At 32.7% G+C, this 27,917-nt stretch overlaps 3 protein-coding genes across 3 annotated transcripts in view; 1 reads left to right on the plus strand and 2 right to left on the minus strand.

The window, feature by feature from the left end:
• LOC111688803 (eukaryotic translation initiation factor 4E transporter-like) overlaps positions 1–7,590 on the minus strand; it is a 32,178-nt gene extending 24,588 nt beyond the window's left edge. The window contains exons 1-2 of the mRNA XM_046956256.1: positions 7,526–7,590; positions 7,256–7,463 (exon numbers count right to left, since the gene is read on the minus strand). The gene's annotated coding sequence lies outside the window, so the exon portion shown is untranslated. The remainder of the gene's footprint in view (positions 1–7,255; positions 7,464–7,525) is intronic.
• A 327-nt stretch (positions 7,591–7,917) lies between these two features.
• Positions 7,918–27,917, plus strand: part of LOC124421304 — a 45,550-nt gene continuing 25,550 nt past the window's right edge. Inside the window, exon 1 of the mRNA XM_046956261.1 lies at positions 7,918–8,141. The gene's annotated coding sequence lies outside the window, so the exon portion shown is untranslated. The remainder of the gene's footprint in view (positions 8,142–27,917) is intronic.
• On the minus strand, positions 15,565–16,131 carry LOC124418528. The gene has a single exon (XM_046945143.1). It carries the CDS (start codon positions 16,129–16,131, stop codon positions 15,565–15,567), a length of 567 nt encoding a protein of 188 aa, XP_046801099.1.

Here is a 27,917-nt window from a genome sequence, read left to right on the forward strand (position 1 = left end):
TTTTTTTTTTATTAATTCTTCATTTACATAACCGAGCCCTTAGGGCCTTATATGGCTAATTAAAGCTACTAGCTTTATAAAAACTACAAAACAGCAAAAAAAAAAAATTTTAAGGGTAGGAATGTATGCCGATGATGTATTGACTGGAGCTCATGACGTTTCTAGTGCGTTGTAAGCTATAGACCAATTGTTCACGGCTTTGTCGTCTGCTGGTTCGAATTGGACTTCGAATGATAAGTCAATCTTGAAAGGTTTGCCAACTGATCATTTAGTTGACGCCAAGCTTCTAACATTTATGGAGTCTAGTAGTTCGAAAACGTTAGGCATATATTGGAATGCGCAGATAGACTGTTTTTACTTTAGGGTATGTCCTTTAGCAGCGAAATCTTCTTATACGAAAAGAGAGGTATTATCGACCATTGCCAAGTTTTTTGATCCAGTAGGTTGGTTAAGTCCAGTCGTTATCATAGCCAAGATACAAACTCGACTAGGGAAGAGTGTTTGAAATTTGTAAATTTCTTTGACCAAGTTAATCTTATCAAGATTCCAATATGGGTTAATTATTCAAAAGTTCGAAAGGTGAAAATGAATGGTACTTTCTTTACACAATAACAAGATGTCTTGGAAAGGTTCTCTTCGCTCAGAAGGCTCTTTATGCCGAAGAATATATTTATCTCTTGAAAAAGAAACCCTTACCATCAAAGAGTTCATTGATTCCTTTAAATCCATTCCTCGATGAAAAGAAAGTGATGCGATTAAATGGTAGATTAGTCAAATCACCTTCATTATCTTATCGGGAGCAATACCCAATTATTCTACCTTACGGGTGTCGGTTAGCGAAACTTAACGCAGAAATAGTTCATCGGCTCACGATTCATGGCGGAGTTAATGCTAAGAATATACCGATGTGAATATCCCTCGATTGCGAACTTTGATACGTACAGTAGTTCATCATTGCAAACGCTGTATGATTGATCGGAAACTTTCATGCAGTCAAATTAAAATTAAAATATGGAAAAAGGAATATTTAGTCACTTTGCACAAATGATATAAATGGCAACATCCTCAAAGAGATGTAAGATGTACTAAATGATGTAGTGGTTTTGAGAAATGAGCAATTACCTGCTACTGCATGGAAGATTGGTAGAGTAGTGAAAGTCTACAATGGTACTGATGGTCACGTTCGCGTCGTCGACGTTCGGACGTCGAATGACCAATAACCTAACTTGTTGTTTTACCAAATTAATACCTACCATTTTATGTCAATTTCATTCTACTAACTTTCCTTTTTCCTAGAATAAGGGACTCTGTTATACAACTCAACGATTTGTTGGAAGATGAACTTCTTAATGAAGATCCAAAGGATGTTGTCAACTCATCGTTTCTAAATGTTGATGCACTAAAGGAAGCAGTACCGTACCGCCAGTCATCCATAGTTCCACCGCCCACTATAACAACAAATAACGTTCCACACAGGAAAATTTTGCCACACAGTTTTTGCCAAAATAGCTACATTTGTGCGGAATTGGTCTCTAAACTGAAGATTCCTGTTGTGAAGATTGGAAATCACGAATATGGCAGGTTGGAGATCGAGTCGCGGTTCGAAAGTACTCAACGCCTTGTTATAATGGCTAGAGTTCACAAAATGGATCAAATAAAAACTCCTCCGATCTCCGTCCTCCGATCGGAAATTGAAAGCACTTATTCATCAATTTTGCAAAAGATGGAAAGTGGAATATTTAGTCACTTTGCACAAAAGATACAAATGGCAGCATCCTCAAAGAGATGTTAGCCTAAATGATTTAGTGGTTTTGAGAAATGAGCAATTACCTGCTACTGCATGGAAGATAGGTAGAGTAGTGAAAGTTTACAATGGTACTGATGGTCACGTTCGCGTCGTCGACGTTCGGACGTCGAATGGAACTCTTAATAGACCAATAACCAAACTTGTTGTTTTACCAAATTAATACCTACCATTTTATGTCAATTTCTTCCTACTAACTTTTCTTTTTCCTAGAATAATGGACTCTGTTAGACAACTCAACGATTTGTTGGAAGATGAACTTCTTAATGAAGATCCAAAGGATGTTGCCAACTCATCGTTTCTAAATGTTGATGCACTAAAGGAAGCAGTGCATAATTTGAGCGCTCCTAAACCTTCGGAGTCCAATATTTCAACGGTAACTGTACCGCCAGTCGTGGATGAAGTAGCAACCATAGAGATTGCTGAAGTGCCATCCATAGTTCCACCGCCCACTATAACAACAAATAAAGAAGTGGAAGCTTCGGGCTCGAATCCTGTCATTCATCAAACACGCCGGAAATGTCCGATATGCAGGAATAAGAATCACACCTTGAGATTCTGTCGGAAGTTTGAGAAATTGAATTTGGAAAATAGATTCCGTAAAGTGGCGTTATATAAAATTTGTTATCGATGTTTGTCTAGTGGCCACATTAGTAAAAACTGCAAAAGTGGGGGTACCTGCAAGTATTGCAAAGAAACCCACCATTTCCTTCTGCATCCCAAGGCCAAGGCTACGAAGCCTAGAGAACATCAGGCCACTTCGTTTGTTAATGTACAAATGCGACAAGCCGTAGCTCTTTCCCCAACCCTGCAGATACAACTCTGTTTGCCACACAGGAAAATTTTTGATGAGATCAGTTTTTGGACCTGTGTTGCCAAAATAGCTACATTTGTGCGGAATTGGTCTCTAAACTGAAGATTCCTGTTGTGAAGATTGGAAATCACGAATATGGCAGGTTGGAGATCGAGTCGCGGTTCGAAAGTACTCAACGCCTTGTTATAATGGCTAGAGTTCACAAAATGGATCAAATAAAAACTCCTCCGATCTCCGTGTCGGAATTAGTTTTGGAACCTTTTAAAGGGCTCCAATTAGCCGATCCAACAATTCATCTTTCCGGTAAGGTAGCGTTGGTTCTATGGCCAGGAGTAGCTCCGATGATGATGAAAGGCAGGATTTTGCAAAGCCCTGGGCTTCCACTTGCCCGTTATACCATATTCGGATGGATTATATCGGGATTGTCACCATATTAATCATTGAGTCTTTATGATTCAACCCGAGTCCTTAATGGCTCACCTAGGGTCCTTAATGACCCTCCTTAACTAAAACTAGAGTCCTTAATGACTCAATTTAATTTGAAAAAGAAAAGAGTGTATAATATTGTTTTTTATTATTACTTTTTTAATTACAGTCCACTTAGGCCCTTAATGGCCTAATAATTTCCCTCGCTGTACAAGACAATAGGAATGTCTACCAACATTGAAAACGAAGTAACAAAAAAGCAAAATCTAAAACTAAGCTCCACATTCAAATATTGTATTCAGAATTACAACAATAATTGTAAATAAACCTACTCCATTTATTTTAGTAAAGCCTTTATTTGGGAGAATTTTTAGGCATTTGTGTTTATCAAATTTATTCCAGATGAATTTTTTAATTATATCACAAACTTTTTTTCGGGAAGTAATATAAGAATTTGTTAAAATTGGCACTTTAGAATCAATTCCATTATTTTCCATCAGCAATATCAGCGGTATCTCTTAACCGATATGAAATATTATGATTTGACTCAAAAACTTTTGCCAAAATATTCTTACTGAGTGTAGAATGCTACCCCATTGTGTTTCACCAGTGTTTCATCATCCACAGATGACAGAAAATTATTGCAGCTTTCATTCCTGAACTGTTTCATTTTCTTTTTTAATTGTTGATGATTTTCTATATCTTATAAATTCACCTCTAAATATGTTACTTGGTAAATTTTAAGAATTTGATTAAGTCCTTCGTGGCCTAAAATTTCTTTAAAAAATTATTAAAAGTTTCATCTGAGCTTATTGAACAATTATTACAATGTTAAATAACTACTATTTGGTTTAGTGACCCTATTTTAATAATCCCTAATCCCAGCCAAAAAAGAGAAAAAGAAGTAGAGTAATAAAGCATTTAATAAAGAAGTTACCTATATAAAATATGTGAGAATCTGCGAAAACAAAAACATCAGATTTTATTTTATTTGCTGCAGTTTTTGCCAAAATAGCTACATTTGTACGGAATTGGTCTCCAAACTGAAGATTCCTGTTGTAAAGATTGGAAATCACGAATATGGCAGGTTGGAGATCGAGTCGCGGTTCGAAAGTACTCAACGCCTTGTTATAATGGCTAGAGTTCACAAAATGGATCAAATAAAAACTCCTCCGATCTCCGTGTCGGAATTAGTTTTGGAACCTTTTAAAGGGCTCCAATTAGCCGATCCAACAATTCATCTTTCTTACCAGAACCAACGCTACCTTACCGGGTAGCGTTGGTTCTGGGGCCAGAAGTAGCTCCGATGATGATGAAAGGCAGGATTTTGCAAAGCCCTGGGCTTCCACTTGCCCATTATACCATATTCGGATGGATTATATCGGGATTGTCACCGTATTAATCATTGAGTCTTTATGATTCAACCCGAGTCCTTAATGGCTCACCTAGGGTCCTTAATGACCCTCCTTAACTAAAACTAGAGTCCTTAATGACTCAATTTAATTTGAAAAGAAAAAGAGTGTATAATATTGTTTTTTATTATTACTTTTTTAATTACAGTCCACTTAGGCCCTTAATGGCCTAATAATTTCCCTCGCTGTACAAGACAATAGGAATGTCTACCAACATTGAAAACGAAGTAACAAAAAAGCAAAATCTAAAACTAAGCTCCACATTCAAATATTGTATTCAGAATTACAACAATAATTGTAAATAAACCTACTCCATTTATTTAAGTAAAGCCTTTATTTGGGAGAATTTTTAGGCATTTGTGTTTATCAAATTTATTCCAGATGAATTTTTTAATTATATCACAAACTTTTTTTCGGGAAGTAATATAAGAATTTGTTAAAATTGGCACTTTAGAATCAATTCCATTATTTTCCATCAGCAATGTCAGCGGTATCTCTTAACCGATATGAAATATTATGATTTAACTCAAAAACTTTTGCCAAAATATTCTTACTGAGTGTAGAATGCTACCCCATTGTGTTTCACCAGTGTTTCATCATCCACAGATGACAGAAAATTATTGCAGCTTTCATTCCTGAACTGTTTCATTTTCTTTTTTAATTGTTGATGATCTTCTATATCTTATAAATTCACCTCTAAATATGTAACTTGGTAAATTTTAAGAATTTGATTAAGTCCTTCGTGGCCTAAAATTTCTTTAAAAAATTATTTAAAGTTTCATCTGAGCTTATTGAACAATTATTACAATGTTAAATAACTACTATTTGGTTTAGTGACCCTATTTTAATAATCCCTAATCCCAGCCAAAAAAAAAAAAAGAAGTAGAGTAATAAAGCATTTAATAAAGAAGTTACCTATATAAAATATGTGAGAATCTGCGAAAACAAAAACATCAGATTTTATTTTATTTGCTGCATATTTTCTGTAGGCCATTCATTTAATTTCTTTATTCCAATAACCTATAGTATAAGCCATAATTTATAACTTATAAAAAGTTTGCATAAACAATTCTTAATATGATCTAATTAATAATATAGTATATGATCTAATTAATAATATAGTATAACAAATAAAGAAGTCTGTCCTGAGTTATACAGTTTAATATTTCAAAACATTTTGTTTGACATACGACACCATTTAAATAAATACTCTTAATCAAAAAATTTTAAATTGAAATATTATACGTAATATAAAGAGGAAAGTTATTTTTCGAAAAATTCATTTATGTTAGATTTTTTTTGGTTGCGATAAACCTATTTATGTTATTTATGTATTAAACTAATTATATATTATGTATAAATTATAGTTTAAGGCGTAAAACCATTATGTACATAAACAGAAACTTATAAAACCCAACGTAGTACCGTGATATTAGGTTTTTATTAATTTAATCATCATAATAATACAAATATGCCACTAAAATGTTTCTTTGAATATTAACATTTATATCCCTTGTCTAAAACTATATCCAAACAACGTCAATTTCATTTAATTTGTTATTAATTGTAAATCAGATTTCAAGATATTTATTTTTTAAATCTCAGACATATTATTGATTATTAGTTTTCTTGTCCTTTAACGTTAGACTTATTTAAACTTAAGTTATTTTAATTTAATTTTAATTTATTTCAAAAATAAACCTAGCCTATTGGCCATAATCGGTTACGTTAGACTTAAACAAATTGTTTTCAGGACCTAGGCCCCCGAATAATTTAAAAATTTCTAGGCGTTTGGTATAATTTTCAAACGAAGCCTCATTTCGACTTTTCGAATTTTGGCCTTATTAAATTAATATTACTATATTTAATAAATCAATATGTATTTAAAATAAATAAATAAATAAATAAATAAATAAATAAATGTATACTGATGTAAATGTAATATGAGAAAAAAACTGTTAATACCTATATCATTTTTCTGATTAGAAGTTATCGAGACTTTAATACTGTTTTACCCTTTACGGGAGAAAGAAAATAATAATTTTTTGGACCAAAAGTACCAGTATATAAATAATCTAACACAAATAGTATAACAGTCAGGTTAAAAATGAATAACAGTTTTAGCTAGAAATACATTTGTGCTCCATTAAAACATACATAACATTTTCTTAAAGATTTTCCTTAGGTGCATTTGAAAACAATAACTTCACATGTACAAAAATTGTTTAAAACTTATAAACTTAACAAATCGCTCAAGATTCAATGTCATTTCAACCATTATTTGTTTTTATTGTATTAATATAATATTTGACCACAACAAGAATATAAGTACAAACTACAAAAAAAACTTTTCATTGCAAGTATTATATTGGAATTATTACACAAATTATTTAACTGTATCATATGGTTGGTTGTTGCAATTTAAAGACTATGTCAACACAAATTAAAAAAAAAAACAACAATAAAATACACATCCCACAACAGCCGATATACACTTTTTTCTTTTCTTTGAATTTTTTATTTTCGTGTTTGTGTTGTAAACCATTATAAGTAACAAATGTATTTCAAAAAAATTATTTTAGTTTATTCAAAATTCTTGTATAATCTTTAGAAAAAATGAACCGAATGACGTTTGCAAATTTAAGCAAAAAATATTTGTGTATTCTTTTGTTTTAATGATTACTTTCCCCGTGCATATGCATATCATGTTTCTTTTCATAACAATTTTGTTGTGGTATATCGTCACTATTTTTGAAATTCTGTATTTAGTTTTACCTTATTTTAAAAATTATCCCGTACCTTTAATTATATTTTAATTTATTTTTTTTTTACTATTTTTGTTTACGGCTTTTAAATTTTCTTAATTAACACGGGAAAGCTGGCTAACAACCAAAGAAATTTAGCTGACGACAAAAGTTTGAGGCAGAGACCTGCGTCGACTATTTTAATCCGCTACGGCGTAAAGCTCTAACAAACGCCGCAAAATAAAGCAGGCCAAGAGGGAAAACTTTAACAAAAATGTATTTATAAAGTGACTAAGACAGAAATACATATATGAATAGTATTTACCAGAGCCATATTTGTTAAACATTTGCAAGCAGTCACAATTTGTTTATAATTTTTGTTCAAAATTTATTAAAATGTGTATATTAGAAGTCAAATATAAAAAATCGTCGTCAGCAACTTTAAAAATTAACCGTCGGTAACGCGTTGATATGCTTAGAAGATGATTGGAAAAAAATAAAGCCGTCAAATCACCGTAAAACAGCTCGAAAGGGAAATAAAACCAAGTTGTTGGGATGCCAGACTAAATAATTCAACACATACAAATTTATTTTCTAGTATTTTGCAAATCGCTATAAAGTATTAGCATTTTCTCTATATTTTTTCTTTAAAATCTTGATTTTAAATAGAGTTTCTTTTTGTTTACTTTATTTTTTATAGCATGTACTATAATATGTAATATGAATATATTACATATGTAATGCACTATAGGTAGAATGACCCGTTTTTAAAGCAAAATTTTTGAAGTGAACAATTTCCCAAAAGCAATTATGGCAAGTAAAAAAAATAAGTAGTGAAACGAGTTGTTGTACAAAAAACGTCTAAAAATACAAGCAATTTGTTGGAAATACTGAAATGTCAAAATTTGTTTATCAGCTACACAACAAATTATTAATTGAAGGTAAGACAATTACTGGTGTGCCTTTCAAAAACATTTTGTTACTTATAATAAAGACCACAGAATTTTTTGGCAACATATAAATTATTGGCAAATAATACCACAAATGGCTAGTTTCAAAAAATGGTCAGCTGTTCAAATGAGTCTACTTTAAAAAATTTAAGGCCGAATCTCTTGTACCCACCATCAAATCACTGCCATATAAATGAACTTTGATATTTTGATTATTTCATTATTATATATCGATATTAATGAGAACATTTGAAAGAGGTTCATTAAGGGGGGTTTTACTATTGACAGTACTAATTTTTATTTATTTTATTTATTATCATAATTCAGTAATATAAGCCACAATGGCCAAAATAACAATAAAAAAAATATACCTGAAATCATATAAAAATAAAAACGTTTTTGATTAATATGCAAAATATAAAACTATTTTTAAAAAGCACAATTATTTACAATATTTACAATAACCCTACTCCCTATTTTATAGGGAGTAGGGTTATTTATACATACATATATGGACCAATTCTCATAAAAGTCTGTAGGAAGATTTCAGTTCCTTATTTGTTTAAAATTTCATCGATCTACTTGTATTTTGAAGCCATTAAGGTGCATTAAAGTCATAAAATAGGGGAGAGATATTTTAAATCAAAATTGTTTTATGTCGAATTTTTCGCGTCATTTTCTGGGGCGGAATTTATATGGGGTTGTGTTATTATGGACTGATCCTCATAAAAATTGATAGAGAGATTTCGGTTCCTATAGAAGAGATAGAGATATTAGCTTACACGAAACTAGTTTATGTCGAAGAGAAGTACCCAATGGGGTTCTTTTTCCACTTTTTTAAAATTTTCGACTATTTTTGACTTGTTTCTACAATTTTCGAGTTTCGACTTTTTCCGTCTTTTCGAATTTTTACTACTCTTCGACTTTTTTCGACTTATCGACCTTTTTCGATTTATCGACTTTTATTAACAAAGTCTGCTCTTCGACTTTTTTCACAGACCATAGTCGAGTTACCGACTTTTGTGGAACAAAATAGCTTCGACTTTTTCCGACAAAAAGTCGATTGTTCGATTATTCGAAAGTCGATTTATAGAACCCTAGTACACAACACGCTAGGGTTCTATAAATCGACTTTCGAATAATCGAACAATCGACTTTTTGTCGAAAAAAGTCGAAGTCGACTATTTTGTTCTAAAAAAGTCGAAGTCGACTATTTTGTTCTAAAAAAGTCGAAGTCGACTATTTCGTTCTAAAAAAGTCGATAACTCGACTACAGTCTATGCAAAAAGTTGACTTTGTAAATAGAAGTCGATAAGGCGGAAAAAGTCGTAAAAGGTCGGAATAAGTCGAAAAAAGTCGAAAAAAGTCGAAAACTCGAAAATAGTAGAAAAAAGTCTAAAATAGTTGAAAACTTTAAAAAAGTGGAAAGAGTCAAAAACTTTAAAATAGTCCGAAAAACTCGAAAAAAGGTAAAAAAAATAGTCAAAAAAAGTTGAAAAGTCGGAAGAAGTCGACTATTTATAAAATACTAAAAGTCTAAATACAAAGATACAAGATTTATGATAAAAATATATATTTTCTACTCCAGCGGAGTAATTTTCAATATGTAGCAGCAGCCGGACAGGAATATACCTAATACGGGTTTTGTTATATAAAGCGTTCCGGAACAGATTTTTTTAGTTTATCTCTTTATATACATAGTGAATATGTAAAAAATATTGCTTAATTTGTTAACATTTAACAGTAATTTACACACTGTTAATATAAAATATAAAACAATTTTGTTTAATATGTTATTATATAACAAAAAAAATATTTTTTCCTTAATAAAATTTTTTGTATGCATACCAATTATATCATTATTTAAATAAAATGATATTTCTTTACGAGATGCTTGGTATTTTTATATTTTTTACTTTAATAATTTAAAATATAAACGAAGTTTTTCTCAGTTTAACGGAATTTCTTAAATATAAAAATGTATACAATAACAAACTTTGACAGTTACGTAGACCAGACGAATTAAAAAAATTATCAGCTGATAGAATATCACCACCTTGTATGAATTCGTCCTGATAACAAGTTAAGGGTACTTCACACGATCACACTTTACGTACGTAAAGTCAAATGTACCTCGTCTGCCGCGAAAAGTTCAGCAACTTTCAACTTTTGACGCGTCGGCCGCTTATCAGGGTTGTATTTTGTTTTGTGTAGAACAAATATGAAATAAATTTCACCAAAAAAGAAAAATTTTAACAAACATATAAAATTAAAAAGTAATATTGTTAAAAAACATTAAATGAAAGATAACAAGTAAGAGTGTTATATTCGGCTATGCCGAATCTTTTGTACCCACCATCAAATCACTGCCATAAAATGAACTTTGATATTTTGAATATTTTATTATAATATATCGATATTAATGAGAACATTTGAAAGAGGTTCATTCACTGGGGGTTTTACTATTGACAGTACTAATTTTTATAGGGAGTAGGGTTATTTATACATACATATATGGACCAATTCTCATAAAAGTCTGTAGGAAGATTTCAGTTCCTTATTTGTTTAAAATTTCATCAATCTACTTGTATTTTGAAGCCATTAAGGAGCATTAAAGTCATAAAATGGGGGAGAGATATTTTAAATCAAAATTGTTTTATGTCGAATTTTTCGTATTTTTCGCGTCATTTTCTTGGGCGGAATTTATATGGGGTTGTGTTATTATGGACTGATCCTCATAAAAATTGATAGAGAGATTTCGGTTCCTATAGAAGAGATAGAGATATTAGCTTAAACGAAACTAGTTTATGTCGAATTTCATAAATCTACTAGTATTTTTAAGCCAGTACTGAGCTTTAAAGTCATTTTCTTATATGGGGATAGGGTCAATTTTGGACCGATCCACATACAATTTCATAGACAGGTTTTGGCTAGTAAGAAACTTATTTATATCAAATTTCATTTCTGTACTAGTATTTTTAAGCGAATAATGAGCGTTAAAGTCATTTTCTGAAGGGGACGTTATATGGGGGGTAGGGTTAATTATGGACCGATATACATAAAATTTGGTTGGGAGATATTGGCTTCCATGAAACTTATGTGTGTCGAATTTCATCGCTATGTTCCCATTTTTAAGCCAGTAATCAGCTATTTAGTCATTTTCTAAAGGGGACCTTATATGGGGAGTAGGGCCAATTATGGTCCTTTGTCCGCCATAATGCAGAATTATTTTGCAGACGTCAAAAAACTTACCTATGCGAAATTTTGTGGTATTTGCTTCATAAATATCGAATTTGTGAATATTTGAAGCTATTTATACAATATTCCGGGGGGTACATTTGTATCGTTGACCAATTTTGCCCCTTTTCAATACCAAACATTTCTGATCAATAAAATATATTTTGGGAAAATTTCATTTCAATATCTCTCATTTTGTGGACGCTATCGTGCCAACAACAGACGGACGGACATAGCTAGATCGTCTTAGAATCTTACGAGGTCCCAGAATATATTATTTATGGGGTCTTAGAGCAATATTTCGATGTGTTACACACGGAATCACAAAATCAATATACCCCCATGGTTTGTAACTTGCAGTTTTTAAAGCACAGGGTATACAGAGACGTAACGAGCAAAAAAAGTATTTCTATCTTATTCAGCACAAGTTTCACACTTTTTATACCCTCCACCACTATCAGTGGTGATAGAGGGTATATGTAACTTTGTCATTCCGTGTGTAACACCAAGAAATATTCATCTGAGACCCAACAAAGTATATATATTCTTGGTCCTTATGAAATTCTGAGTCGATTTAGCTATGTCCGTCTGTCTGTCCGTCTGTCTGCCTAAAACACGCTCACGTTAAATCTAAGCCAAGGACATCAACCAAATTCACCGCAAATATTTATTGTTATCCTAAGCAGTTTGGTATTGAAAATGGGCAAAATCGGTTCACATCGGGAAAAGTTATGAATCAAAATTTGAAACAACCTCGAAAAAATAAGCATTTTTTACACATTCTGATGTAATTTTCTCGAAAACTATGCAAGATAATTCCATAAAAATCGACACGCATTCGTTTCCGCACAAAAGCTTAATATCTGTGGAAAATTGCCAGAATCAGTCCACAATTTCATATACCTCCCATACAAAAGTACATATTCCCGGAAATTTGGTTTTTTGTTAATAACTTCCGTCGTTATGTCGATATCTTCACAAAATTTTAGAAATTAAAATTTTATGATAATAGAATTTATTCAGAGAAAAATTTTTTGGATGGGTCCATAATTAGTCATAGCTCCCATACAAGGTCCCCTCCCGAAAATCACTTAAACGCGCATAACTCATTACTAAATTAAGATATCGATATAAAATTTGGTACAAGTATTACCCTTATATACAGAAATATTGCAATGAAAGCCTTTTTGGATCGGTCCATAATTAGTCATAGCTCCCATACAAGGTCCCCTCCCGAAAATCACTTGAACGCGCATAACTCATTACTAAAATTTGGTACAAGTATTGCCCTTATATACAGAAATATTACAATGAAAGCTTTTTTGGATCGGTCCATAATTGGTCATAGCTCCCATACAAGGCCCCCTCCCGAAAATCACTTAAACGCACATAACTCATTACTAAATTAAGATATCGATATAAAATTTGGTACAAGTATTGCTCTTATATACAGAAATATTACAATGGAAGCTTTTTTGGATCGGTCCATAATTGGTGATAGCTCACATACAAGGTCCCTTCCGAAAATCAGGTCCCCTCCCGAAAATCATTACTAAAATAAGACATCGATATAAAATTTAGACAAATATTGCTCTTATATACAGAAACATTACAAAGAAAGATTTTTTCGATCGGTTCATATTTGGTCATAGCTCCCATACAAGGTCCCTTACCGAAAATCATTTAAACGCGCATAACTCATTACTAAGTTAAGATATCGATAAAAAATTTATTTGGTATTACAGGTATTGTTTATATAAAGAGAAATAACATTGTGAAATGTTTTTCCGGACGGTCCACAATTGATCATAGTTCCCATATATGGTCCCTTTTAGAAAAACACACAAACAAGGTTCCCTTCCGAAAATCAGAAAAAACGCACATAACTCATAACCAAATATAAAATTGTTTTACGACCGGTCCATATTAGGTCATAGCTGTCATACTAGGTCCATAAAATCACTTAGATTCACAATATTTATTACCAAGTAGAATTCTGAAATATTGTCTTTATGTACATAATTGGTCATAGCTCCCATACAAAGTCCTTTTACGAAAATCTCTTAAACGCACATTACTTATTACCAAATTAAGCTATTGATACATAATTTGGCAAAAATATTAGTTTTGTATACTTCTATTTCTCCTATACTAGGTCCAGCCCCTAAAAGCGCTTTAACCGTACTTAAAGAGCATTATCAATTTGTGTTGAACAAAATTATATATGTATTTGTATTTTGAAAATCTATAAATCTTTCACACACATACAAACATGCAAAAATTTTTTCTATTAAAGACATGAGAAAACTTATTTCTACAAATATTTGATTAATTAGAAAAGTAATAACATAGAAGTAGCTGGTGGAGGGTATTTAAGATTCGGCACAGCCGAATATAGCACTCTAACTTGTTTAGCTATAATTTATGCATAAGTTTCACAAACGCTACACTACTTCTGATTTTAAAGGTGACACCTAGATATACTTTGTGTTATTAAGCGCGAAAAGTTTGAAACACAAAGTATACAGAGATATCACTTTTGACATTTGAAAAAGTCTAAAATCAGCATTTGTTTGATTTTGAAATAGTGTGTTTAGAAGAGGGAAATAGTTTTTATTGCTCGTGACGCCTCGTACACCTTGTGGTTTGAAAAGCCTAAAACGTGTTGCCGCTGTGTATTTTGTAGTAGCCATGATATAATTAATAAGGAGCCTAGTCCGAACAGCTGATAATCACTTGTTTACATTGGAAAAAAACAAGTTGTATATAGTATATATTTCTTTAATGTGGTGAAATTTTTGGATATGTGGGATTTTTGTTATTTACCATATATATTCAAAAGGTCACTTTGTCAACATATAAACTCTTGGACATATGTATACAACTTTTGATTTTGCGTGAGAGAAAAGGAGAAAGAAATATCATTCATCACTCTCGCGGTACGAAGTTTATCTTAGTGCCGGTCCTCACTAGGAAACTTTTTTTGTTAAACTTTTGATTTTGAGTAAGAGAGAAACTTTTGATTCATATCTCTCGCGGTAAGTAGTTTCTCGTACTCGGAATGTGGACATTAAGGAAACTTCACAAGAGAATTAAGGCCCAAACATATACAATACTTTGCGTCGAACTGCAACTGGCAGCTCGTGTTTATTGTTTGTGTTTTAATTAGAGCGGTCACAATCACAATTTTATATTATTTAAACATATTTTTTCATACTTTATCAACGCAACGATTGGGCACCACTTTTTTTACGTTGTGCAGTTCTACGCAAAGTATTGTATGTGTTTGGGCCTTTAAGAAAAAGTTTCTTAACAAAAGTTTCCTAGTGTGGAACAGGTTTTACACGTATACTTCAACGTATAAACATTAAGGAAACTTCAAAAGAGAATTAAGAAAAAGTTTCTCAACAAAAGTTTTCTATTGTGTACAAGGTCTAACATGTGCATAATATATAATGGTGTGCAAAATATTCAAAAGGCGGCCCATTATTTAGTGTCACAAAGTGCCGGTCACACTAGGAAACTTTTGATTTTGCGTGAGAGAGAGAGAGAGAGAAGGAAATATCATTCATCTCGGTTCAAAAACACTAAAATCTGCTTTTATTAAATGGTTTCGTTAGAAATAGATAAACGTCTAATACACAGAGTAAGGGGTAGTGCATTAAATATTTAGTGCACTAAGGTTTCAACTAAATTCCACTATAGTGACGAAATTTTGATGTTCAACTATTTGTAAACACTATAGTGAAACATATTTTTACTACCACTAAACAAATTAGTGGTAGTGAAACATATTTCAACTACCACTAAAAAATAGTGGTAGTGAAAATTTTTCCACTACCACTAACATCCAAAAAGAAAATTAAAAAAGAAACCCGTAAAATAAGATCAAAACAAAACAAGTTGAAATATTATCGTGCGAAAGAGAAATATATCATTTTTGCCGCTACGTCTGTGTATACTTTGTATTGTCGAAGTTGCATGTTGTTTGTTAAGTGCACTTCACACTTTACGAACGTAAAGTCTAATGAAAAAGTAAAATAAAATTCCATCCGTATGACAAAAAGAGAATAAAAGACGTATGATTTATATTTTTTGTGTTTAAACGATTGGTTTAAAACAATTAACACTAAACAACTATTTATTATTTATTTAATTAACAAAAAGGAATTTACATTTACTTTAACAAAAGACTAGAAAGAAGTTGATTAGCAGATGAGGTATTTTGAGATGTAGAATTTGTTCTTTGTTGATCAAGTGGTGTGTTGGGAATTTCCGAAGTGATATTTTGCTGAGTTTCATTTATGATGAAAGCTGGTTTTAACCTGTCTGTGGATACGTTTACATCATTTTCTTTGATTCGTATTGTGTATAACCGGTCTGAAAGTCGTTTTATAACCTTGTACGGACCCGTGTTGGGTGTCTTTAGAGGTCCTCGAACAGCATCAGTACGTAGAAAGACATGAGTGCTATCATGAAGATTTTTCAAGATAAACATCTTGCCTTTATTGTGATGAGCTGTTGGTGTAGGGCGCACAAGATTAAAATATTCCCGAAGTTTTCGTAAAAATTCAGGAGAATCAACAGGATTATCGGCTTCATCAAAGAAATCGTTTGGAAGACGCAATGAATCACCATAAAGTAAATCGGAAGGTGATGCTTGAAGATCTTCCTTAAATGCGGTTCTAAGTCCAAGTAGGACTGTCGGTAGTATATCAACCCATGATACGTCAGGATGACACATTAGAGCAGCTTTAAAAGACCTGTGCCACCTTTCAACCATACGTTTGATTGAGGATGATAGGCAGTTGTTCGTGAACGCTTTGAACCAGTAAATTCAACAAGTGATTTGAACAAACTGGACTCAAATTGAGTACCCTGATCAGTAGTGATAGTTTTAGGGCAACCGAAGCGAGATATCCAATTTGACCAAAATGCTGTTGCGACAGTCTGGGCAGACATGTCCTTCAACGCCGTCGATCATTGTAAGACAATATCTGTAACCCTGTGCAAGTGGCATCACTACGATATCCAAATGGACATGGTCAAAACGATTGTCTGGAACATCGATTTTATTTGGCAGTAATCGGTTGTGCCTTGTAATCTTTACCCTTTGACAGGACAAACAATTTCGGGACCAACTAATGATTTGCTTTTTCATTGCTGGCCAAACGTACTTTTTACGAATTTGTTGAAGAGTAGCTTTGCCACTTGGGTAAGACAGATTGTGTACTATACAAAAAATTTGTTAACGAAGTTGTTCAGGAACATAAGGGCGTACATATCCAGTTGATACGTCGCAGTATACTGATGTAGATTCAAAATGGACGATTTGAGTTTAAAAGAATTATTACCTTCCAGTAAGGTTTTTAACTCTTCGTCCAATTCTTGAGCTGATTCCATTGAAATTGTTGATGGCATAGAAATTGCATTAAGACGCGATAGTGCATCTGCTACAGTATTCTCAGGACCAGACAAATAAATCACTTCAGTTGTAAACTGTGAAATGAAATCAAGATGTTTCAATTGTCGAGGCGAAGCTTTCTCCGGTTTTTGAGAAAATGCATAAACTAGTGGTTTATGATCAGTCTTAATCACGAAATGTCGTGCTCCAAGCATGTGTCGGAAATATTTCACAGCTTCATAAATCGCAAGCAATTACCTATCATATGTGCTGTAATTTCTTTCGGCTGATGATAATTTTCGAGAAAAGAAACCGAGTGGTCTCCAGGTATCCTCAAACCTTTGTTCAAGGACAGCTCCAATAGCTGTGTCAGAAGCATCTGTACTAAGAGCTAGGTCTGAATTAGGTGCTGGGTGTGCTACCATTGTGGCTTCACTAAGACTACGTTTACAAGAAGAAAATGCATCTTCAGACTCAGGTGTTCATGGAATTTTTCTCTTGTCGCTCTTCCTTGAATTTGTTAGAAAACCATTGAGTGGTGCTTGTGGAATACATCGCCTATAGTAGTTAATAACACCGAGGAATCTACGAAGTTCGCAAATGGTTTCGGGTTTGGTGTAATTCACGATGGCAGTGACACGATCGGTTGGAGGTCGGCAACCACTACCATTAATCATGTAGCCAAGGAACTGTACCTCTGACTGACCAAAATTACACTTGTTAACGTTGATGGTTAAACCATTATGGCGAAGGCGCTCAAATACTTGTCGTAAATGACATTGATGTTCATCGGCAGATTCCGACATAATAATATCATCAATGTAGCAATATACAAAATCCAGGCCCCTTAACACAGAATCCATAAACCTCTGGAACGTCTGCGTGGCATTTCGTAGCCCTAAGGGCATACATTAAAACTCTATCAAACCAAATGGAGTACAAACGGCTGTCTTTTGAATGTCCTCCGGAGCCATTTGTATCTAGTAGTAAGCTCTAACAAGGTCAATAGTTGTAAAAATTGACTTACCATGTAATTTTTCAGAAAAGTCGTTAATGTTGGCTTTGGGGTATCGCCATGTATGGGCGATTGAACATCAGCAATAATAAATAACCTTTTGAGTTCACGGCGGAGACCTAAGTCCAATTTAAAAACACAGTGACCATAAGTCTTAATTTCACTGCTGTTTGCAGCGAGAATCTTAACAGTGGTTGGCGTTAATGTTGCTTTGATTAAAGATGGGGGTACTACTGATACCACTGACCCTAAATCAATTTAAAAACGAGTGTTAGTCGACCTGTCGAAAATATGTAGACGATTCTCCTCTGTTATGTTATTATTGCCGCTGTCGCCAACCGTGTTGACTGACTGGCCTCAGTTGAATTCTGGTGAGAATTTCGTTAACGGCTACGAGATCTGGACTGTTGTCGATTAGATTTAACTCTGTTGTCGTTCTGTTGTAACTGAATTTTCCTTCATCTGTTAAATTCTTAATCGCTTGGCAAACGTAAGAAAAAGTCATATGGGGAGCAACTGCATCCACTGGAACACTTGCGTCGAAACGTAAAGGTGCTACTGATACGGAACTTGTCACGTTGTTTACTAGGAGCTAGACGTCTCATAGTCGATAAAATCTCCGAAAGTTTTTTACCTGCGGTTTCACAACCCTGTAATAAATGTCGCAGTTTAGATTCAAAAGTTTTAGCAAATTTTGTAATGAGATGTTCCTTTAATGTACCAAATTTATCAATCTGAGGAGGATTTTTTATCAGGTCCTCAATTGATAAAAGTATTTCGTCTTCCAGACGTACCGAGACAAGATCAAATTTGTCTGAATCCGATGTGATGGAACACAAAGCAAATGATCTCTTAATTTGCGCAAACCACAAATGCGGATTGTGTTTGTTGAATTTCGGAATATGAACTTTCTGAAGATTTGATCTTGATGCGTCATTCATATTCGCCTGAGACTCTCGAAGAGTGTTGATTTCATGTTGTAAAGCTTGCATTTGTGCTAACATATTTTCCATCTCGGCCATGTTAACACTGCTTGTATCAAAAAATTCAATTTACTCACCACCTGATGAGATTTCCCCGTCGGCGGCTGATTTTCGTTGCCTCAAGTTGTACGGGTGTTTGTTCATAAGCAGAACTTGTTTTGCTCGAACAAAATCAACAAGTTATTTGCTCAAAAAAATTAAAAATTCAAAAAAATAAGCCGCTGCGCTGCTTCCAGAAAAAAATTTTCTGCGTCGTTGAAAATTTTGTCAAAGTTTTCGTTCCTCAGAATTGCGTTAAAAACGGGGGTCACCAATATAGTATAGCGGGTGAATTAAACACGAATATATAACACTTAACAACTATTTATTATTTATTTAATTAATAAAAAGGAATTTGCATTTACTTTAACAAATGACTAGAAAGCTACATGTGTAGTAGCAATGACGACTTTTGAAATTAATTTCTGTTTACGTCTGTCAACTCGTTTGCCTCTATCTGATGCGTTGCCAGACTGTTGGTTTTGTAAAACAGGCAGGCTCGGTGCTGCCACAGAGCCTTACGACTCTCAAAGGGTTGAATTCAATAAAAATAGAGATTAATTGAAAAAGTAAAATTAGTTTTTTAATTTATTTTTATTAGATTTAAGAGTACGAAATTCTATATCACTAGAAAAATTTTAATGTCATATGTTGTTGAATTTTTCTGCTACATAGCTTTAAAGTTGAGAAATGTTTGTTGTTTTTGCCAAAAGATTAAATAATTTAAATTCGGATTATTTTGAAGCGTTATAACGTTTTTTTTTAATACATTAAAAGGTGACATTTTTATTATGTAATCATGAAAATCAGTGAATAAAGTGTACTAAAAATAAGTAAGGCTGCTATATTCGGCAGTGCCGAATCTTATATACCCTTCACCATAGTGTATTTTAAACATATAACTTTAAAAATTTTAAATGAAACAACAACAACGCACAGTGGGGCAGAATGGAAATTTTTTGGAAATAAATCTGGCATTTCTAAACGGCTGATCCGATCGGGATAAAATTTGGCGTGAGCGTAGCCAAGGAGTATTCGAGTTTAAGTTTTCAACATGAAACTCGCAGATGCCCCAGGGACGGAGCTGTGGCGACTCAAAGTAGGGTACCTACGACATATAAAATTTTTAAACTCGTGCCATTTTTTTGTTTTTCACCCAAATACAAAGACATGCTTGGACATACTACTTATCTCTTATAATATCCGAGTTATAGGCATTTAAAAATTTAGCGATACAAAATTTACCATACCTTGGTCCGCCTTTTTTTGAATACCGGGCGTAATTTTGGACCAAATGGACTCAATATTTTCTTGTTAGTTAGACAACAAAATTTCCAATATATATGATTTTTGCCGTTTTTTATGTCCAAAATTGTCTTACTCTTTTATTAATAAAATAAAATTTTCTTTAAGAACATATAACAATTTTATAGTTTTCTAAAAGGTATCTTTACGCAGAACGCTTTGGCGTAAAAAACTTGTCCTATTTTTTGAAAATGTTGCCACTGCGTCCTTCCGAATATGACCTATTTTTTATCAAAACTTCAACTTTGGGCGACATGTTCTAAAATCCCAAAGCTGGGATCAGAAAACTGAAAGCAGTTTTGGAAACCTCAATATGTTTTCTATTTACTCCAAAAGTATTTTCCCAGCCCTGAAAGAAATGTGGACCTTATGGGCAAAAATGTAAAAAATCCCATTTTTGGGATTTTCATTCCTATTTTTGGGAATTGCGGGATGCCCTTTGACCTTTTCAATTTTTTTTTTCATTTTCTTATTTGAAATGACAAATTTAACAAGCGTTGAAGATTTCATTGAGTTTTGTTCATAAATAAAGATTTTGTCATATATTACATATTTGTTAAATTTCTAAAACTATGATTTATATCAAAATTTTAATAGGGTCGCAGATAGCTACAACAATTTAGTCCATATTTATCCCTTAATATCTTTTTTTAGTTAGATATGGAAATTCTCGACCCTTTACAAAAAATTTCAAGCCAATATCTCAATTACATTCAAAAATATGTTCATTTAAACCTGTGTCCTTTAATTTCATCTTTTTCATATTTTAGTATTAAGTATGACAGACAGAACATACATTTGGTGTTGAATAAAATATTTGGACAATTTTTAAAAATTATTTAGTTAATTATTTTATTAAAGACTATAACATTGTATATACAATAAAAAAAATATAATTTTATTATGAGCCACGCACAACAACACCTAAATCACCCCACACAAACCACCTTTCCCGCCCACCGAAATATAAAACACAATTTAATACAATATCATCAGTTAGTATAATAGCTTTTTTTATTTGAACTGTTTATCTTAAACATAATACAATTAATTCTTACAACCTACTTATATAGTTAATTCCTAACACTACTTATTTTCTATAAAATAATCTGTCATATCGGTATACATATCCAGAAGGTAATATAAGTCCTTTAAATCTTCCTCGTTTTGAGATGATAGAGTTTCATAACAAATCCATCTTTTTCGCATAGTTGAAAGAACAGGATCAGAAGATAGAAGTAAACTATTAAAAATATCTTCATTCTGTGATTGCCTGGAGCATTTTCTTGAGCTGAAAAGTTGAACATGCTTAAAATCTCGATTCCTCGCTTCCTGGGCTTCTTCTGTTAACTCTCCAAGTGGAAGAATATTCGATTCAATTATTATTTGACCATGACACAATACCTTGGATACAGAGATACAAGTAATTTAGAAATTTCAGATGTATATTCCCCAAATCGATTTCCATTAATTTTATGTTTACTATTCAGTGCCATTAAAATAGTGTTAACTCTTCGAAGCAACTCCTTGTCGATTCCAGTTATTTTTGAAGTAATTTCAAAATCACGAAAAAACCTTCTCGCCGTATTACCGTCATTTGTACTACCGCAACTTGGAAGTGGTTTGTCGATGTTTAATCCCATCTGAACTTTAAATTCTTCTTGGATTCTGCTTTTTTCCGCAGCTCTCAGTTCTTTCAATTCTTCATTATTTTTTGTTGATTTGGCACACTTCTATATTTGAGGTCGTATGCTATGTGTAAAAAGTAATCCAAAAATCGTATTCTGGCATGAAGTGGTGAAATTCCGAAAGACAGGACTTCTTCATTAATACTTCTGCTTTTGTTTATATTTGAGAATTGCGACTTTTTCTCATTACATATTGAGCATCTCCAGAAGGAAGAAGTTTCTGTTATGGCATTGCTGACCTTTCCATCAATCATTGTTAAGCTTAGCTGATATGATACGTTAATAGAGAATTCCTTTATTTTTATGCAAATGGGCTCCAGTGCATTTATTTCATCTTTTAAATATTCCACTAAATCTTTTGTTGTTTTCTTTGACTCCTTTATATATTCAAATCCAATGGGTCTACAAAAATTTTTTGAACCCGGAGTTGTATTGATCCATATATCTTCAAATGAATTTCCGATGCTTGACGATGATGGATTAAGGGAATATGAACGAATTCGTAATGGCACTAATGATGACATAAATACACTTTTGTAGTCTGCTAATGTCCGACTTCCACAAGCTTGTTTGTATTCTGGAAGTGCTGATAAACCGTCACATCCCCACTTACACATTAAGACAACATCACAGTTATGAATTTTCCTTAGTTGGTCTTCTGAAAAGTCTGACACAATTCTTGATGCTGTGTTTTCGAGCAAAGATGATATATCAATACAAGCTTCCACATCATTAACAGCAATAGGTGATGGTAGGATAGTTTTTTTTTTTCCTGGATCGCCTTGTATGATGGTAATATATTGTGTCCTTTTTCATGCAGAGCTTTCCTTAATATTTGGTACTTATTTCGACTGAGACCCAGTTCCAACATAAGCGCTATTGCTTCCTCTTCAGTAAAATTTGATTGTGATGTTGGAGTTGGTATACTTTCCACAATTCGCTTAAGTCGTTTTGGTGATGCATTAGGAAGAATAGTTGCAATATGTACGGCATCCATAGGTTGGTTTTCCTTTCGTTAAATGTATCAGCAATTTCCTCATTTGAGATTGAAAAAAGTTTTTGTGTGACCCTCTTTTTTGACCTTGAACATAAGTCTTCGTATGACTTGCAAGGCGCTCCTGCTGATGTGTTGTAAGTTGAGATTTCCGTAGTAGTTTCCATCCAACTACAAAATTTTAATCGAAATTTCTTTTGATTTCCATCCACAGACTTACTTTTTACATCAAAAAGTTTTAAAAAGTTTTCAATTTTTGATATGCCTGTTTTGTCTACTTTTCTACTATATCATGTAAATCTTTTTCTATATTCAGTGTTGTTGTTGCTTTTATAACAATTTTTTGATGAAATTTTCAGAGGTTGTCTCGGATTTTTGTTCATATCTCCGTTATTTACCAACCGATTTTGCTGATTTTAAATAGCGATCTTCTCGAAAACATGTCTAATAGAATTATTGAAGATTCGGATTTCGCCGATACCTGGGTCCTCTAAAAACTGATTTCAACAGACAGACAGACGGACATGGCTTAATCGACTCCGCTATCTATAAGGATCCAGAATATATATACTTTATAGGGTCGGAAAATTATATTATAGAAATTACAAACGGAATGACAAACTTATATATACCCTTCTCACGAAGGTGAAGGGTATAATAAGTAAATATAAGATTTAAACATGTTCTGTCATATTTAAAACTTAAATATGAAAAATATGAAATTAAAGGATACAGGTTTAAATGAACATATTTTTGAATGTAATTGAGATATTGGCTTGAAATTTTTTGTAAAGGGTCGAGAATTTCCATATCTAACTAAAAAAAGATATTAAGGGATATATATGGACTAAATGTTGTAGCTATCTGCGACCCTATTAAAATTTTGATATAAATCATAATTTTAGAAATTTAACAAATATGTAATATATGACAAAATCTTTATTTATGAACAAAACGCAATGATATATTCAACGCTTGTTAAATTTGTCATTTCAAATAAGAAAATGCAAAAAAAAATTGAAAAGGTCAAAGGGCATCCCACAATTCCCAAAAATAGGAATGAAAATCCCAAAAATGGGATTTTTTACATTTTTGCCCATAGGGTCCACATTTCTTTCAGGGCTGGGAAAATACTTTTGGAGTAAATAGAAAACATATTGAGGTTTCCAAAACTGCTTTCAGTTTTCTGATCCCAGCTTTGGGATTTTAGAACATGTCGCCCAAAGTTGAAGTTTTGATTAAAAAAATAGGTCATATTCGGAAGGACGCAGTGGCAACATTTTCAAAAAATAGGACAAGTTTTTTACGCCAAAGCGTTCTGCGTAAAGATACCTTTTAGAAAACTATAAAATTGTTATATGTTCTTAAAAAAATTTTTTTTATTAATAAAATAGTTAAGACACATTTTGGGCAAAAAACGGCAAAAATCTAAAATTTTTTGAATTTTTAAATTAAAAAACGTATATTTTTAGATCTGTAAATGACATTGATCTGAAATTGAGTCCATTGGTCCAAAATTACGTCCGGTATTCAAAAAAAGGCGGACCAAGGTATGGTAAATTTTGTATCACTAAATTTTTAAATGCCTATAACTCGGATATTATAAGAGATAAGTAGTATGCCCAAGCATGTTTTTTCAAGATCAAGCGCTTTCAGAAAATATAAAAATCTTTGTATTTGGGTGAAAAACAAAAAATGGCACGAGTTTAAAAATTTTACGTGTCGTAGGTACTCTACTTTGAGCCGCCACAGCTCCGATACAACAACCTTTGTCAGAAGTTCAAAATTCGGCCCCAAATTCAAAAAGGAATTTTGAGTAAAATAATGAAAACACACATTTTTAAAAACTTTGTTTTATGAAAAACTTTACTGCAAAACCTATTATACACCAATATGTAGGGAATTGGACTAGCTACAACGTCCAATACAACAACCTATGTCAGAGGTCCAAAATTCGGCAGAAACTCAAAAAAACATTTTAAGTGAAATATTGAAAAACACTTTTTTAAAATCTTTGTTTTATGAAAAACTTTAGAGTAAAGCATATTATACACCAAAATGTAGGGAATTTGTATAGCTAAGAATTCCAAAATTTGGCCAAAAAACTCAAAAGACAATTATGAGTGAAATATTGAAAAACACTTTTTTTTTAAATTTGTTGTATGAAAAAATTTAGAGCAAAACATATTACACACCAAAATGTAGGGAATTGAACTACAACGTTCAATACAACAACCTTTATTAGAAGTCCAAAATTTGTCCCCCTAGCTACAACGTTCAATAAAGAGGCTTTGTCAGAAGTCCAACATTCGGCCTTCGTATTCCGCAAAATCATCCTCAGGATCTACAAAATCCTTATCTTCCTCGAAATTATACAATTCACCTGTCAGCACCTTCAATTCGTTATAAGCAGCATCCAAACGTCCCAAACGAGCTTCCAATTGTGTAGCACTAATTTCTGCAGGTAAATTCTGAACAAATGTTAAAGCGCGTGAAATAGATGATTTCTCCAAACGTCGTTTCGATTGTATACTCTTCATACTTGTAGCCATTGTAGCCATATAAATAATTAAAAGATTGTACTTACAGTTTCCAGTTGGCGAAAATTCAAAAAATCTTTGCCCATAAGCATTCAATACTACGGTCTGTCGCGTGTAGTTACAATTATGCCAACGAAACCGTTCTAATGCACAATAATATCAATTTTCAAACACAACGTATTTTCACCTTTGTCCAATCACATATAGTTGTCGCGCATCGCGTGTAGTCATAAATATATTCGCGAAACCGTTTCAATACACCGAAATATCAATTTCCAAAAATAACGTATTTTCAATTTGCTTAAAACACATATAATAGCTCTGCGACGTCACCGTTCATGCGCAGAATATTGTTCTCACCACGATTGTCTTTAGCTCTGTTCATAAAATTATATTGTTGTTGTACCACGAAAAAACACACAATCATACAATATATTTGCAACGAATTATACATGCGCATGTGTAGACAAAAAAAAAAAAAAAACAAACGACCGTTGATATTTTCCCACACTCTATTGCGCTGTTCAGTATATGCGTTTTTCTGCACTTGTTGTTGTACCGACTATTCTAACACTCGTTGTTGTTGTACACACTATTATGCCACTAGTTGTCATTCTACTTATTCGTGTTGTACTCACTTGTCGTTGTACATACTATCACCATGTTCTGTTCGATCTTGCCCTGTTCTGATTTGCACTTGATAGCACTTGTCGTTCCACGAAATCGAACGAATGTTTGTTGTTGTGCGCCGAGCACCTTATTGTCCAATTACCGCGAAACCGAAATAATGTTCACGTGAAACACTCGATTATGTCCAAGGAAGCTTATCGCCTGCTTCTTGGAGCCTTGAACCTGCCACACAAATCACTTGTTATCAATACATAAATGCACTTGTTGTGCTGTTAATGCAAACAGTGTCCAAGGAAGCTTGTTGCTTGCCTATTGGAGCTTCCAATTTGCCACACTAATAACGTATATTCACAATATATGTTCGTACACTTGATGTGTTCCCGATTTCACTCGCGAATTGTCCAATACCAATTGTCCTTTGTTAAAACACAAACCGAACGCGTAGTCCAATATTTGGCGAAGAGGACCAATTATGTTTGCGAATAAAACGAATAATCTTGATATTTGTCTTAAACGTTTATTTAGAACCGTTTCCAACTGTGGACTGTAACTAACTAAAAACAATTCATAACAATAAAGAAGAATACTGTAAAAAAGAAACAAAATAAATAAAGAATATAAAATCAGTGTTGTATTTTTCGGCAGAGTTGGGAACGTTCCTAAACACCTTTATATATTCAAATCCAAAGGGTCTACAAAAATTTTTTGAACCCGGAGTTGTATTGATCCATATATCTTCAAATCAATTTTCGATGCTTGACGATGATGGATTAAGGGAATATGAACGAATTCGTAATGGCACTAATGATGACATAAATACACTTTTGTAGTCTGCTAATGTCCGACTTCCACAAGCTTGTTTGTATTCTGGAAGTGCTGATAAACCGTCACATACCCACTTACACATTAAGACAACATCACAGTTATGAATTTTCCTTAGTTGGTCTTCTGAAAAGTCTGACACAATTCTTGATGCTGTACGGCATCCATAGGTTGGTTTTCCTCTTTCAGCATTTCGTTAAATGTATCAGCAAATTCCTCATTTGAGATTGAAAAAAGTTTTTGTGTGATCCTCTTTTTTTTTGACCTTGAACATAAGTCTTCGTATGACTTGTAAGGCGCTCCTGCTGATGTGTTGTAAGTTGAGATTTCCGTAGTTTCCATCCAACTACAAAATTTTAATCGAAATTTCTTTTGATTTCCATCCACAGACTTACTTTTTAAATCAAAAAGTTTTAAAAAGTTTTAAATTTTTGATATGCCTGTTTTGTCTACTTTTCTACTATATGTAGTTTTTATATAATTTGAAATGTCTTCAATTCTTTCTGGCCCTTTTGAAGATACACTCCATAAAACGGAACACAGCTTTCGTTCTTTAATGTAACCTTCATTGTAGATTTATTAAATATGGTACTTAAAATCTGAGAAGTTTACTTATATACCAATTCTTGTCATTTCCGATACAGGTATTCCAAAGTTAAAAATTACGAACTGTCTACCTATTAACATTTAGGACTATATTACTATAACCTGTAATTCAGTCATTGATATTTCTTATTAGTGAATGAATCGAAATTATCATTACCTGTATATTTTTACTTACATGATCATAAACGAATCAGAACGAAATGATCTGTCGAAAAAATTTAGGTAAAAAATAGTTATAAATTTCTGAAAATTTAAACATAATAGGACCTTTCAATTATAAGGATAAGCAAACAAATAGAAAATAAAAAAGTAAGAATGTTATATTCGGTCATGCCGAATCTTATAACCCACCATCAAATCATTCATGTTTATGTAGAATTTTACTGATGTACTTAAATTTTTGGGTCAGTAATATGTCCTAAAGTCATTTTCAGAAGGGGACCTTGGTAAGGTCAATTATAAATCCATTTTCGTTAAATTTATGAAAATGATTTTGTTTCCTAT

Source organism: Lucilia cuprina, chromosome X (assembly GCF_022045245.1).
Source record: "Lucilia cuprina isolate Lc7/37 chromosome X, ASM2204524v1, whole genome shotgun sequence".
NCBI lineage: Eukaryota > Metazoa > Arthropoda > Insecta > Diptera > Calliphoridae > Lucilia > Lucilia cuprina.